General features: G+C 39.9%; 2 protein-coding genes across 2 annotated transcripts; both read right to left on the bottom strand.

The window, feature by feature from the left end:
* Positions 1-4271: 4271 nt before the first annotated feature.
* Positions 4272-8094, bottom strand: LOC144983578 (uncharacterized). The gene is made up of 5 exons (XM_078930331.1): positions 7858-8094; positions 6474-6567; positions 6019-6130; positions 5662-5910; positions 4272-4708 (listed from the first exon to the last, which is right to left on the bottom strand). The coding sequence occupies exons 1-4, from the start codon at positions 7976-7978 to the stop codon at positions 5905-5907; spliced, it is 333 nt and encodes a 110-aa protein (XP_078786457.1). The 5' UTR covers positions 7979-8094; the 3' UTR covers positions 4272-4708; positions 5662-5904.
* A 2619-nt stretch (positions 8095-10713) lies between these two features.
* Positions 10714-13470, bottom strand: prdx5 (peroxiredoxin 5). The gene is made up of 6 exons (XM_004076582.5): positions 13198-13470; positions 11640-11774; positions 11423-11554; positions 11304-11342; positions 11154-11218; positions 10714-11058 (listed from the first exon to the last, which is right to left on the bottom strand). The coding sequence occupies exons 1-6, from the start codon at positions 13288-13290 to the stop codon at positions 10953-10955; spliced, it is 570 nt and encodes a 189-aa protein (XP_004076630.2). The 5' UTR covers positions 13291-13470; the 3' UTR covers positions 10714-10952.
* Between the last annotated feature and the right edge of the window lie 455 nt (positions 13471-13925).

Below are 13925 nucleotides of genomic sequence, written 5' to 3'. Positions count from 1 at the left end.
TCACACTCTGGAAAACTTGTAAATGCCAAAAACAATATGCATATGGTTTTCATTTTTGAAATAGAACTTTTTCAAAGTTGATTGAGTGCTCTGTGACAGACTGGCGACCTGTCCATGATGCACCCCGCCTTCCCCCACAGCAGCTGGGACAGGCTCCAGCAACCCTGTGACTCCAAAAGGAATATATATGGTTAAGAAAGTGTTTTTTTTTTTCTGCTGCCTATTGCCTTGGGGAAGTTATGCACACAATCAAAGATTTTAATAATATGTTTTCTAAATGTGCTCCACTGTTTGGTTGAGCAGTGTTACAACTGTGGCCATATTTTGGTTTGGATTTCTTTTTGTTCTGTCTGTTCTGTTTTTTGTGTATTTTTTTGTATCAGAGTGGGACTTGGTTGTTTTTGTGGATCTTTGTGTCTGCCTGTGTCTGATTATTTTCAGGTGTGGTGCATGAAGGCGTGGCTCCTGTTGGACCCAAACTGATGAAGGCAGCCTTCAAAAGCACAGTGTGGCCCTCCAGTCTGTGAGAAGGGAGCCCTGTGCCAATGTGTCTCCACTGTAGCTTGGTGCTCTTTGACACCTGTTTTGTTGTACTTTATCGCATGTTGTAGTTTTTTGTGGTCCTTTGTAGGTTGTTTTAAACTTTGTCGATTTGTGTTCAGGTCCACTCTGTTGTCTTTTAGTTTGTAGTTATGTTTTAAGTGAAGCTGTAGGGGTGAACTGCCATCTTCTTTAGTACTCCTTTTCTCATGTTTGTTAGTCCAGGGAGATTAGTGTTTGTCTTTGTTTTCCCTTTTCCTTTGGTTCAGGTAAGATTGGTTTGTTATTTTGGCCTTGGTTCACCCTGAAGTCCTTTTTTATTTTTTTGCTTCACTTTTAGTTCCTGTTGGTTGGTTTTTATTCCTTTTGTTAATCTTTGTATGATGAAAAAACTTTTGTTTTGTAAATTAAAAATGGGAAAAACGGCTACTTCTATGTTATGCCCCTCTAGACACCCCTAGACTTAAAAAAGGTCTTTAACAGCAGGCTGTTAACCCTTGTGCTATCTTAGATGACCCCACCCTTACATTGAAGTGTTCTCCCTACCATGACAAAGGTGGAAAGATTTCATGTAAACCATGGACACCAGTGAAGATCACAAATCATTGAAGAAAAAAGGTTCACAGCACTGTCTAGTGGGTCTAGGTGACCCAACTCCCAATGGTAAAGTGCCTAGGATAGCACGAGTTACAGACACATCTGATGTTGATTTTTCAGCCTTGTTTTGCCTTTGAACACAAAAGTCAAAGTCAAAAGTCAAAGTCAACTTTATTGTCAATTCTTCACATGTGCATCACATGCAATGAATCGAAAATCCGTTTCTTACTCTCTTGTGTCTGTTCAGGGGAAGAAAAATAAAAACAAAGTATACGTTTAAAATAAATAAGTAAAAAGAAAGAAAAAGATACAATTTACAATATACAACATAGGCAATTTGCTATAAAAGTGCGAGTGCACTTAAGGCGGTGTCTCAAGGCGGGGGGGTTCGTTTGAGCACTGTTCATGGGGGGATATGGGTGGTGGGTAGGTGGAGAGGGGAGAGGGTGTTTAGCATCCTGATGGCCTGGTGTGTGAAACTGTTTCTGAGTCTAGTGGTCTGGGAGCAGAGGCTCCTGTACCTCCTCCCTGAGGGCAGAAGGCTGAACAGGTTGTGTGCAGGGTGGTGTGCATCCTTGGTTATTGTTAGTGTTTTGCGGGTGAGGCGGGTGATGTATAAGTCCTGCAGGGAGAGGAGTGGTGTTCCAATGATTCTCGTGGCTGTGTTGACTATGCGCTGCAGGGCTTTCCTGTTGCTGTGTGTACAGCTGCCCCCCCACACAGTGATGCAGCTGGAGAGGATGCTCTCGATGGTTCCTCTGTAGAATGTGGTCATGATGGCTGGTGAAGCACCTGAGCCAACACAGCATTGAATGTCGACATTTTCCACTTCCTGTCAAATATACCTAACGTTTGCGTCTCTAGTGCTGTTTGTAATCATGTCTTTGTTTTCTGAAAAACAATAATTATATCCTATAAAGGCTTTTGATGTGCTTTTTAGCAGGAAAAGTACATTATGTTGAATTTTCTGCAAGTTGCAATAAATTAGCTTGTAGGAACAAGTTGGAGATCAGCCAAATCAATTCACTCCTGACCAGAAGTGGGTAGTAAAATATATTTACTCAAGTATTTTTTTGGTGTAATTCTACTACTTTTTGACTTTTTCTCTTGTATTCGTGATGACAAACCAGTTCTCACGAAACACTGGGCTGTTACAGACTAATTATAACTTTGAAACGTTTGCATCACCATTGCAGAAACAGGCCCCCTAGAAATAAGTCAGAAATTCTTGACATTTCGACATTTTTCTTTAAATAGGCCATGCAAATGGGGTAAGAAAAATTCTTAGGAATTCTTATTTTAAGAGATAAAATTCTACTCACAGAGACATGTTATTTTTCTTGCAAGAAAGAAAATAATACATTTTATTCAAGATCAACTTTATTAATCCCAGAAGGGACATTTAGTAGTAGTAGTATCTTGAAACACGGGTCTTTTTGCCATCTTAAGATTCAGTTTTTGCAGAGATACACACCAATGGCAGATAACTGCATTAAAGTGAAAAGATGGGGGGGGGGGGTTTGTAAATAATTCAACTTTCACTGTAAAGCCATCAGTGCAACAAACTTTAACAGTCTGTGCGTGCGGGGAAATCTCAGAGACAACTATCTTTTAATGTTTCTCTAGCAGCAGTGATGTGATGCAAGTTTTTCCTCCGATAAAGAAAAATAAAGCTTCATCATAAATGTCCGCCCATGTGTGTTTGCAGCATTTCAAAGAATGTAAACAAGAGGATGTTTGTTTTAATTTATTTCTCTTCAACCCGTGTGCTATCTTAGATGACTCCACCCTTACATTGACGTGTTCTCCCTACCATGACAAAGGTGGATAAAGGGGAATAGGATTTCATGTAATCATGGACACCAGTGAAGATCACAAATCATTGAAGAAAAAGGTTCAGCGCACTGTCTAGTGCAGGGGTGGCGAACACGCGGCTCGCGAGCCGCATATGGAGTTATTTCAGTCTCAATAATCAGAAATGCACACAACCGGTTTTACAAATACACACGCTCCGATTCACAAATGTCATTTTATGCAAACGTGAAAAATAAATTCGGAAATACACACCCTGTGTTTCACAAACACACAGATTGTGTTTCACAAATGCACACTAAATGTTTTACAAATGCACAATAAGTGTTTCTCACAAATGTGCACACTGTTTTTCACAAAAACATTTTAGAAATTCACAATAAATGTATCAGAAATACACAGTAAGTGCTTCACAAACGTGATTTTTAGTTACACATGTGATGTGAACTCACAGATCATTCGAATTGCAGACTGTGCATTCAAAATCCCGTTCTCGTTTGTGAATCTCCCCGTGTGTGTGAGAGATTTTTCTACGGTGAATATTGAGACTCATCTGACGGAGCGGGTCAACTAATGTCACCATTGGCTAGTGAATCTGTCAATCAAACTCATCGGCAAAGCAGGCGGGTTCGCTTTTAGCCAATCGAATGGCCCCTTACACTTTCTCTACGCTTTCTGCAGGTGGCAAAAGCTCCGCCCATATTTGATTCTGTACCAGTCGGTCGTTAGCGTGTTAGCCTTAGCATGGCTTGTCGGTTTATTTGCCTTGGGTTGTCAAAAATTACTGGCTTGTGCAACTTTTCAGTGGACCTGGGAGCAAGGCAACAGTGGTTGAATGCAGTTGACATAGAATCCATCGAACTCTGTACTGGTCATGAGATTTAAAATGAATGTTTCACTCGGGATTGTTTGTACGTTATTCTCTTAGCTTTCATGCTAGCGTCATTTCAACACTCAGACACAGTTCCCTTCGGTCGTGATCATCTGAAGGTGGAGGAGAAAAATCTTTAACTTCCACAGAAGGTTTTGTGGAGAAACTGGCATCACTTTGCTCCGTACCACGCAGTGGGACTACATTACCTCAAGTTCATCTCACTGTCAATCACAGACGCCCAATATACACCTCCCCTGCTCAGCCCAAAGTCACTTTGATGGACCTTAATTTTATTTTTTTAATAACTCAAATGTCATTGATTTTATATTGTAACCATATACATATACACCTCTTGGCCAGGTCACCCTTGCAAAAAAGATCCTCATCTCTCTGGGTTTTATAGCTGGTTAAATACTACACAACAAAAGATGGTCATAGAACAACAAAGTGCAAACATTCACCCTTTATTGCAGAGTAAAATTCAGTGAAAACATGGACAGATTAAAACATCAAAATTTAAGCAAATGTGGGATCTCTACTGATTTGAATTTTATTTAAAGTGGAACTAATTTTCATAACTTCCTTACATACAATGAAGTCCCTTGAACAATACAGCAGTATTGATTTGAACTCTGTCTTACTCCCCTCAGTCTCTCTTCTTCTGTATGTAATTATGTCGCCTAAATTAAGTTCTAAACAAACGGGACAGTAAAGATGTAGGTCCACTCCCACACGGTCTGAATTAAACAATGGATTGATGTCGTCTTGCAGTTCCAACATTTGTGGACCCAAAAGGTGACTGTCCCATTCCAGGACATTGATCCCAGGATGAGGTTCAGCCATGGATCCACTCTCCTCCCATTCAATCTCTGGAACCAGCATACCCTGACAAAAAAAAAAAAAAAAAAAAAGATACTGTTTATGAACAGCACTGTTTTTTTTAATGTTTTAGATTATGTAGGAACAGAGACCCACTAATAATGACTTATATTGTTTCTAGCAGGCAGACCTAATATCTCCATAACTGTTTATAATTTGCAAATAAGTGACTCTTAACAAAGTAGTGAGATTAGTACAGCTGATGGCTCATAATGCCAAACATTGTGATGCATTTTGAACTTGCAGATGTGCTATTCTTCCTACTTGATTTAAAAAACCAAACAATTTAGGGAAATAGTTTGCACCACACAACAATAAGACTTTTCATTCATTTTTGATGAAAATTCCTTGTAGTCATTGTGATTTCATCATACTGTTCTTGATACTTTCCACTTTAGTCGAACTGCACACAAATCAGTTGTCCAGTACAGTGAGATTAAATAAAGCAGGGTTTTTCAACCAGTGTGTGTGCCGCGGGAGATGGTCAAGTGTGCCGTGGGGAATTGCCCTACTTCACTGATCTGAAATCATTTTCCATCTCCAGGAAATCAGCTCTTTGTTAATCCAAACAGGCACTGATAAAACACTGAGTAGTTAGGAATATAAAAGATCTTAAAATGACTTTTTCTTTGTGTTTATTTAATTCTATAAAATACATTTTGATAAGGTTGACGGTACCGTGATTTAGCTGCAGCTATAACCTTGTAAGGAAAAGTCCCGCCCCTTTAACTGTCTCCACCAATCATTCTTGAAGGCTTAATCACATGTCATCAGTCTGACCAATGAGAAGTGGTTAAAGTTTTCACTTCCTTGTTTTTAATTCTGCTGATAAAGTCGCTCAGTTATAACAAAAATACCAGCTAAAGCTTGTCTTTAGCGGTGTAACTTTCCACAGAGTCCGGTGTCAGACCGTGGAACAAGAGAACAAAGGTTGAAAAACACTGAAATAAAGCACTTACCCGGGGATCAGAAACAGGGTTCTGGGTCAAGCCCAAATGCCACAGCTGATTTGGTGTCATGATTGGATGGCTGTCCCACGCGTCACTAAAGACATCCAAACTGGCCTGAATGCGTGGTAGGAAGATGTAATGGCAGCAGAATACGTGATGTTACTGATATTGAGCAAGTCTTGGTCCTCAGGAGAGTGCAGGATGTTGTAATATAAACCAGTAACAGTCATGAAGACATCACACCAGAGGAGCTCAATCCTGTATTTGGAAAAAAGCAAAAAGAAATATTATATTGTCAGATTTATTTTTAATACATCATTCACTTTTATGTATATATTAAAGCATCTAAAACTAGGTTCAACTCACCGTTGATTGTGTGTACACTTTTCCCACAATGAAGCCGTTTGTGTCAGTTGTACGTACTGTGAGCATTAACTCGGCTATGCCCACGTTTTCTCCTCCGTGATCTCCTCTCACCCTGACAATAACATGAAAATCATGTCTCAAACACATAATTACAAATGCATCGCCAATACGGTACACATCAACTTAAAATGTAATGTTCTTATGTATGATGCCAATAAGTAGAATTTCTAGGTTAGATAAATTGCAGGAGTGGGTTACATGTATCACTGGGGAAAAAAATGAGGTGAGAGAGACTGTTAAGGGGGGGTAAAATGTTATTCACGAGGGGAAAGTTTTAGAGTTGGCTTTGTTTTCAGAGGAGTCTAAAAAAAGTTATTTTATTTTTGTACAAAAAACCAAGTACTTATACTGCCTGATATGTGAATAAAAGATTTCTTTATGAAAAACATGAATACCTCAGAGGTAAGCCATAAACGTTCACAGCGTCACTGAAGAAGGCCAAGTGGGTGTCTGCACAGTTGTTCTCTGCTATCTTCTCAGGTACAAGATCTATGGAATACAAGTACAAATACTTTCAACTGACAGATATTTACAGGGGCAAAAATGCTAAATTCCCAATTGACAGGTAAAACAGTAATACAATAGGATGATAAAATATGAAATAGAATAGAATAGAAAGGTATTTAGGATGTCACGCTTCAGCAATTTTTAGAGAATAAATAAAAACACAACAAACATGGATGGATCATTTAGCTGTCTGAGATTAAATTACATAATTTTCAAATATTAGAAAGGGGAATTTTTTAAAACACTCTTGCTATGATAACTTGAGCTTGTAGTAAAGAACAGCTTTAAAAAAATATCAGAGACAAGACACTGATCACAGGAAGCCTGTGTGTAATACTTACAGTAACTTCTACTCAAATCACTGTTGACAGCAGATTTCTCCCATCCGCCCTTTCTGTGACTACTTATTGACTACAAAACAGCCTAAAAACACAATGTTTGGGATTCTTGTCATTTTGTCATTGGAAGTAAAGATACGGGGAATTTAGTGGCTGTCACTCTGACACAATCTCATAGGGCTGGTCATCACAATGAATACGGGTTCTAACGTTAGAAACGTTAATGAGGCTTCTTTCATTCTCAGTGGATTCATGTATGTTATGTTTAAAAAAATGCCGTTTTCATGAATGTCATATGAATTAACTTTGTTGCACATATCCACCCCGTCTTAAAGTCTGGGTTGTGAAAAGACTGTCTAACTTTAACCCGGATCGCGTTTACATAAAGGCAGCACACGGGACAGCTAACTTACTAGCTAGTTAGCATAGCATCAGTGTTTAAACAAATCCCCGTCTCTAAATCAATACTTTTTATTAAACTTTCTGTGCTGCTGTAAATCCGGCATGTTTTCCCCTTGGCTCCTTATGAATCATGTTAAGAACCTACAGATTGGCTGTATATCTAGCTTGAACCGACGCGCTAGCTTAAACTTCCCTCACACTCACACAGGGCAGGCAGACACAATTTGAGTCGAAAGCCGGCTAGTTTCGAGGCCCCTGGTTGGTTGTAGTTACTCGTGTTGTGTGAAGAGCTGGTATGCCAAGTATAAAACTTGACAAAACCATCATAAGTCCTCCCCCGCTTTCATAAAAAATATGACCGCACAGGCTAAGCTAAGCTAATTTGCGGTGGGGGTACTCTGCAAACGACTCGGCTGCAGTGTTCATAAAGCATTCACACATGTCACTTGGCTAAGGAGACCGCTTCAACTTAGTATTCAATAACATTACAAGATGTACAACGAGGGAATGATAAAATAAGTGCATTACTTACGGGCTGAGACTGTTCCCGTTCTGAAGACCTCTCCGCCATGTTTGCCGCCCGCGTCCTCCCAACTGCCGTGCTGAACAGCTCCCTCCCTCGTCAGTTGAGAGTGAAGAGTGTAAGGGGCCATTCGATTGGCTAAAAGCGAACCCGCCTGCTTTGCCGATGAGTTTGATTGACAGATTCACTAGCCAATGGTGACATTAGTTGACCCGCTCCGTCAGATGAGTCTCAATATTCACCGTAGAAAAATCTCTCACACACACGGGGAGATTCACAAACGAGAACGGGATTTTGAATGCACAGTCTGCAGTTCGAATGATCTGTGAGTTCACATCACATGTGTACCTAAAAGTCACGTTTGTGAAGCACTTACTGTGCATTTCTGATACATTTATTGTGAATTCCTAAAATGTTTATGTGAAAAACAGTGTGCACATTTGTGAGAAACACTTATTGTGCATTTGTAAAACATTTAGTGTGCATTTGTGAAACATAATCTGTGTGTTTGTGAAACACAGGGTGTGTATTTCCGAATTTATTTTTCACGTTTGCATAAAATGACATTTGTGAATCGGAGCGTGTGTATTTGTAAAACCGGTTGTGTGCATTTCTGATTATTGAGACTGAAATAACTCCATAGCCGCATGCGGCTCTTGGCCAATGAGCGTGCGGCTCTTTGCGTCTCATCATATTTTATATATACTGTGCCTCATTTCATATTTTTTTCCCTCTTAAACCATGTTCCAACCATCAGATGGTATTAAAAATAAATAATAATTAATAATAAAAGTGATTTGGCAGTGTGTGTGTATGTGTTTGATTTTGCTCCCGACACATACGTGACCGCCAATCATTTGCGCGGGTTACGCCCACTGTCGAAACACAGATATAGATTTGATGTGCTTGCAGACCGTTACCCTCATGGTCAAAATGGTGAAATTCAGAGTATAAAGATAAACACAGGACGTGTCCGGAAGAACGGGAAGATTCTTTCTTTTTTACTGAACATAATGGAAAGTCACGATGTTTATTATTATGAGCTTTAGGAAGCAGTAACATTGGTCATGGCAGAAAGGAACAGAACGTGTCCCGGAGAAAATTAAAAACTCTTCCTGATCATCTGACACAAATTGTCTCCTTCATTAACAAGTTGAAGCTTTTCAAAGTGCTCATTCTAAACGGCCATCATCCCACTTTCCTTCTTTGTGGAGCTCACAGCAGAAAGCTGCAATCAGAATGAACGAGGCGCAGAACGTGACGCTGCTTGCGCAACTGGACGGAAACGACCGCAGATCACTTTTCTCATGGATCCTTTAATGCAGAGACTGACTGCCTGAGATCCCTGCTGGTCACTGATGAGGCAGCGAGAGAACCAGAGATAAATGAGCAGAAATCTCTTTGAAAGAAGGCCCTGTTATAATTAGGAGAACAGACATCGGTCCGTTCTGACCGACACTCAGGTAAAGGAGCTGATCAGTGTTGCCAGATAGTGACACAGTTTTCCAGCCCAAAAGTCACGAGAAAACCGCCAGACCCAGCGAAAAACCGCCCAATCCGCCCACCCCGCACACATATCTATGGTGTGGAGAACTCGGGGTTAGCCCCGCCTTCAGCCCCTAAGAGTCATGGGAAGTAGGACATTTTCAGTGTAAAACCGTGAGCCAGGTAGCTGTTAGCAGATTTGAGTTGCATGCCGTTTGGCTGAGTGAGTGAGAAAAGAAGTTACCAGGTTCCTAAACATGAGCAGGAAGGAGAGGCGTGGATAATGCAGCCAGTTAAATTTAAACTCAGAACTTGTTGGACTATTCCTTTTAAGTACGAACTGACTCATTGCAATGTATTACTATTAAATAGGTTATTTGCCTTTGATGCAGATGTCAGTCATTCAATTTTAAATTAAAAAAACATATAAAAGCAAGATATTCTAATGAAGGTCAAAATTAATTTAAGTTGCACACAACTGACATGTAATGTATTTAATGTGTTTATTGTGAATATGAATGACTCAGACACCAGAAGGATGCTCTGTCCAGATGTTTGTGTATTTGTTGGTGTAAGGGTCATTGAAAGAGGAATGTTGAGACACAAAGAATTACCAGTTAAATGCTGTTGGATAAATGGTGAAATATTCAGTTTTATCATCGTAAATCTGACTTCAGAGGAGTCAGTGCCACTCCAGCATCAACCTCACCGCCTGTCACTGTGTGGTTGTGTGTGTCAGAGAGAGGCAGACAAAAGAGTGAGATAAAGAGAGAGAGAGAGTGTGTGTGTGTGTGAGAGAGATGAGAGAGAGAGAGAGAGTGTGTGTGTGTGAGAGAGATGAGAGAGAGAGTGTGTGGAGGGGGTCTCTGACCTCCAGGGTAGTCTCTGTGTTTACTCTGGCTAAGCTGCATTGATGTGTGTATTGAAGGTGGATTCTTTCCTTGAAATAAACATCAGTACAAAACTTGCTGTTCTGTTGTAGGGAGATGAGTGTGTTATGGAAAGTAATACGGCTTTAATTGCGTGTGTGTGTACGTTTTGGCAGGTCAGTGTGTGGTGTGGCTCTTTGACTCTCACAGCGAAAAAATTTGGCTCTTGGTGACAAACTTGTTCGCCACCCCTGGTCTAGTGGGTCTAGATGACCCAACTCCCAACGTTAAAGTGCCTAGGATAGCACAAGGGTTAAGTAAGGTTTTTGACCAAAACCCTACAGAAGTTCTAACTTGAGTACTTCTGATAAATGACTTTACCCAGTCATTTTGATGATTGCTTTACTAATATTATGTCAAAGTAATTCTACTTTCACTTGAGTAATTTTGGATAATTACTAGCCTTTGTAAACACACTAGCTAGAAAAATATATCCAAAAAAAACAGCAGATTATTGCTTTTAGAGAGAATTTTATTTGCTAGGATTAAACAAAAGAACAGTCTAGAAAAAGCTCCCTGTGTCATAATTGTGCGTATGACTTGCGTTCCGGCTCTGTCGCAAGCGATCACATTACAATTGCATTAAACTTTGGGAAAAGAGAGAAGTCTGAGCAAGTCAGCGCCATGCTCCTTGTGCAACTTTTACAGTAGCTGTTGGTTAACGGTTTGCTTCAGTGCGCTCATTTGGAGCTACAGCTCCGACATGATGTTAGAGGCCAGACTGCAGGTCAGCCCGGTGCCATCCGGCTCCACGTTGATCTTCTTCACCACTCCGTCCTCCACCAACATCACATACCTGAGGCACGGGTCAGAACCGCAGTTAGCTTCAGCTTGAAAACCACAAGCGCCGTGATCAGGACTGCAGGAGCATGAAGGACAAATGAATGTTACCTCTTTGAACGTTTGTTTCCCAGCACCTGCACTATCTGGTCACTGTCTAGTAACAGGTCAACAGCCTGTAAACCAGAAAGGAAAGGCGGATCAGAAGGCAAAATGACAACGTTAAACTGTGTTTGCTTGCTGTACGGCAAATGTTGTTACTTTTGTAAATGCTCCAGTCGGATCAGCCAACATTCGGACCTGCAAATGGAGAAGAGGAAGCAAGCTCAACCTCCAGTCTTTATCAATACAGACTGTATAATGCAGACAGGAATCCATACTTTGCCCTCTGCTCCGTGCTCCTTCCCCCATGCAGCCATGACGAATGCATCGTTGACTGAGATGCACGCCACTTCATGTATGCCTTTACTTTTTAAGCTCTGAGCTTCCTGCACAAAACCTGGGAGGTGAGTCTGGAGCAACAAGAGAGGAAATCATGAGCGGGCAAAAGATCACTGCATGCAAATCAAGAACAACCAGGGTCAACTGACGCTTTACCTTAGAGCAGCCCGGAGTGAAAGCTCCAGGAACAGCAAAGAGGACTCCCTTTTTCCCCTTAAAGAGCTGATCCATGGACACCTTTTTTCCTGGCTCCCCCTCATCAACTGCCACAGCTGGAAGCTGTTCACCAACCTGTTAATGAATCCACAATGAGTGCATATATTCTAACAATAAGAAAATAACAGCGTACCTACAACATTTGAATTGTTGTTTTTACATTATCACCTAATTTATTTACATCATTAATGTTACTTTGATAAAAGAAAAATGATTTTCTCTTTTTTTTATCTCAAACGTGTGCTAGAATTTGCTTTTTACTTGTACATAGATATAAATCTGCAAATTTAATCATTGTAAATTAGATATGACAAAAAGAAGAAATAAGTAACACAACAAAAATTAAACAAAACAAAGACATTTTATTAGTCACACATTTTAAAAATGTGATGGGCATTTTCTACTGAATAATAACCTTATTCCTTCTTATTCCTTATACCTTATGACCTTATTCCATTGAATTGTTTTAAAGCAAAACTTTCTGAGCTTTTAAAAGAAACATGCACATGTCACCCTTGACCTATCTGTACCACTTTTTAATTAATCCTATTAGTCATTGCCCTACTGTTCATTTCAATTTTAATTGCATCTGTATTTTGTAATGTATTTTATTTCAGTTGTTTTTTAACTGTATTTATTTTGTATTGATGCCCTTTGGCCCAGGTCTTCCTTGAAGAAGAGATGCAGTCTCAATGGAATTTCCTGGTAAAATAAAATATAATAAAATAAATAATAATAATAATAATAATAATAATAATGCGTTTTCTAAACAAGATTGTGCACTTCTACTAAGGACCACTTGAGGGCGACAAAATCACAAAAAGATCACCTAATTCAGAAAAGACAGTTTAATCATTTTCCATGTAGGTTTTTTAATATTAATGTTGATGCATATTTCATCTTAAAAATACATTTTTTACGTTTCATTGTCAACAACAAACCAGGAGATCGCTATTTATTATAATGTACGTACGCCATTACACAGATATTATGACGTTTGGGATTATGAAAACCAACTTTAACAATAACAGGTTGCAAAAAAAATCGAAAAAACAGAAAAGGTTCATTCAGAGATACGATCACATTTGTTTAAAAAGAAAGGGCACAGAACTGAAAAGCGCAAATTATAAACCAAAAAAAAAATCAGCTTTCGAAAATCGTCAAAATCCGAGTGGTCATTTGGGGCAAGTAAAAATGACCTTTTAGGTAAAGGTTGGCCAAGCTGCCAAAGATACACATTAAATAAATATCTAGAAGCTATCTTCCAAAATACGTAATGCTTAAATTCTGTTTAAATGTTCACTAAAAACTTCTGCGTTTTGGTTGGAAATGGAGGAAACTCCCTTTTTGCTCCGCCTGATATAGCGGCTGGTGTTAGCCACGTTAGCATGTTAGGCTACAAACGGAATAAAACCAAATCCCGCGGTCTCAATCCAATAATAAGATCCGCACATGGCGGTCTCTACGGGTGTAGAGTGTACAGCGGCAGGTTTGGTACCTGAATCGGCATTCTGGAGATAGAAGAACCGTGGAGAAGTCTGTGTAGCAGCAGCCCGCAGTGCCTGATGGGACTGGATCTAATGAAGAGCATCGCGTCGCGCGGAGACGCTGGTAGTGGGCTCACGCGGGAGCAGCCCTCAGGGACGGGAGTGCCTAAGGTTTCTGCTCCTAACGGAGCTGGAACGGGCTCCTCCAGTCAAACGGGTTTACGGGATCGACCCACTTTACTGTAAAGACTGAAAATAGCTTCAAGCTAACTGGCTGCACAGCTCTTTAATCCGAACGCTAGTCGGAACTACTTAAAAGTGGTTTAAATAAATCTGAGGGGATGCCAAAACATTTGAATACTTAAGCAGAGCCTGCTGACTCAACAATTTGAAAGCTGAATTACTGCAACAATCCGATTGGACACATTTACATGAACCTTTTCCACATTTCTTTCATAGTTGGTGTGGAGATTTTTGATTCACTTGCTTTTTTTGTCAATGGTTGTAAGAATGTGATATTTTTTTCTTACAACTATTTTCTCCTGGACTCTCACCATTATTCCTAAAATCTGATTACAATTAAATCTAAGAAATCTGATTTTTGTTTTCATGATCGCTTATCTTGTATTGATGGTTTGCGTGCAAAATGACAGACATCAATACGAATTGTTGCAAGAACATTTAATCACCAAGCTAAAATACCATTACAGTCCCACTCGGATCATTGCGTGATCTATTT

The sequence above is a fragment of the Oryzias latipes genome, chromosome 14 (genome assembly GCF_053564925.1).
Source record: "Oryzias latipes strain Hd-rR chromosome 14, Olatipes_Hd-rR_3.1".
Taxonomy (NCBI): Eukaryota; Metazoa; Chordata; class Actinopteri; order Beloniformes; family Adrianichthyidae; genus Oryzias; species Oryzias latipes.
The sequence above is the reverse complement of the archived record's forward strand: the minus strand, read 5'-3'. Positions and strand labels throughout refer to the sequence as shown.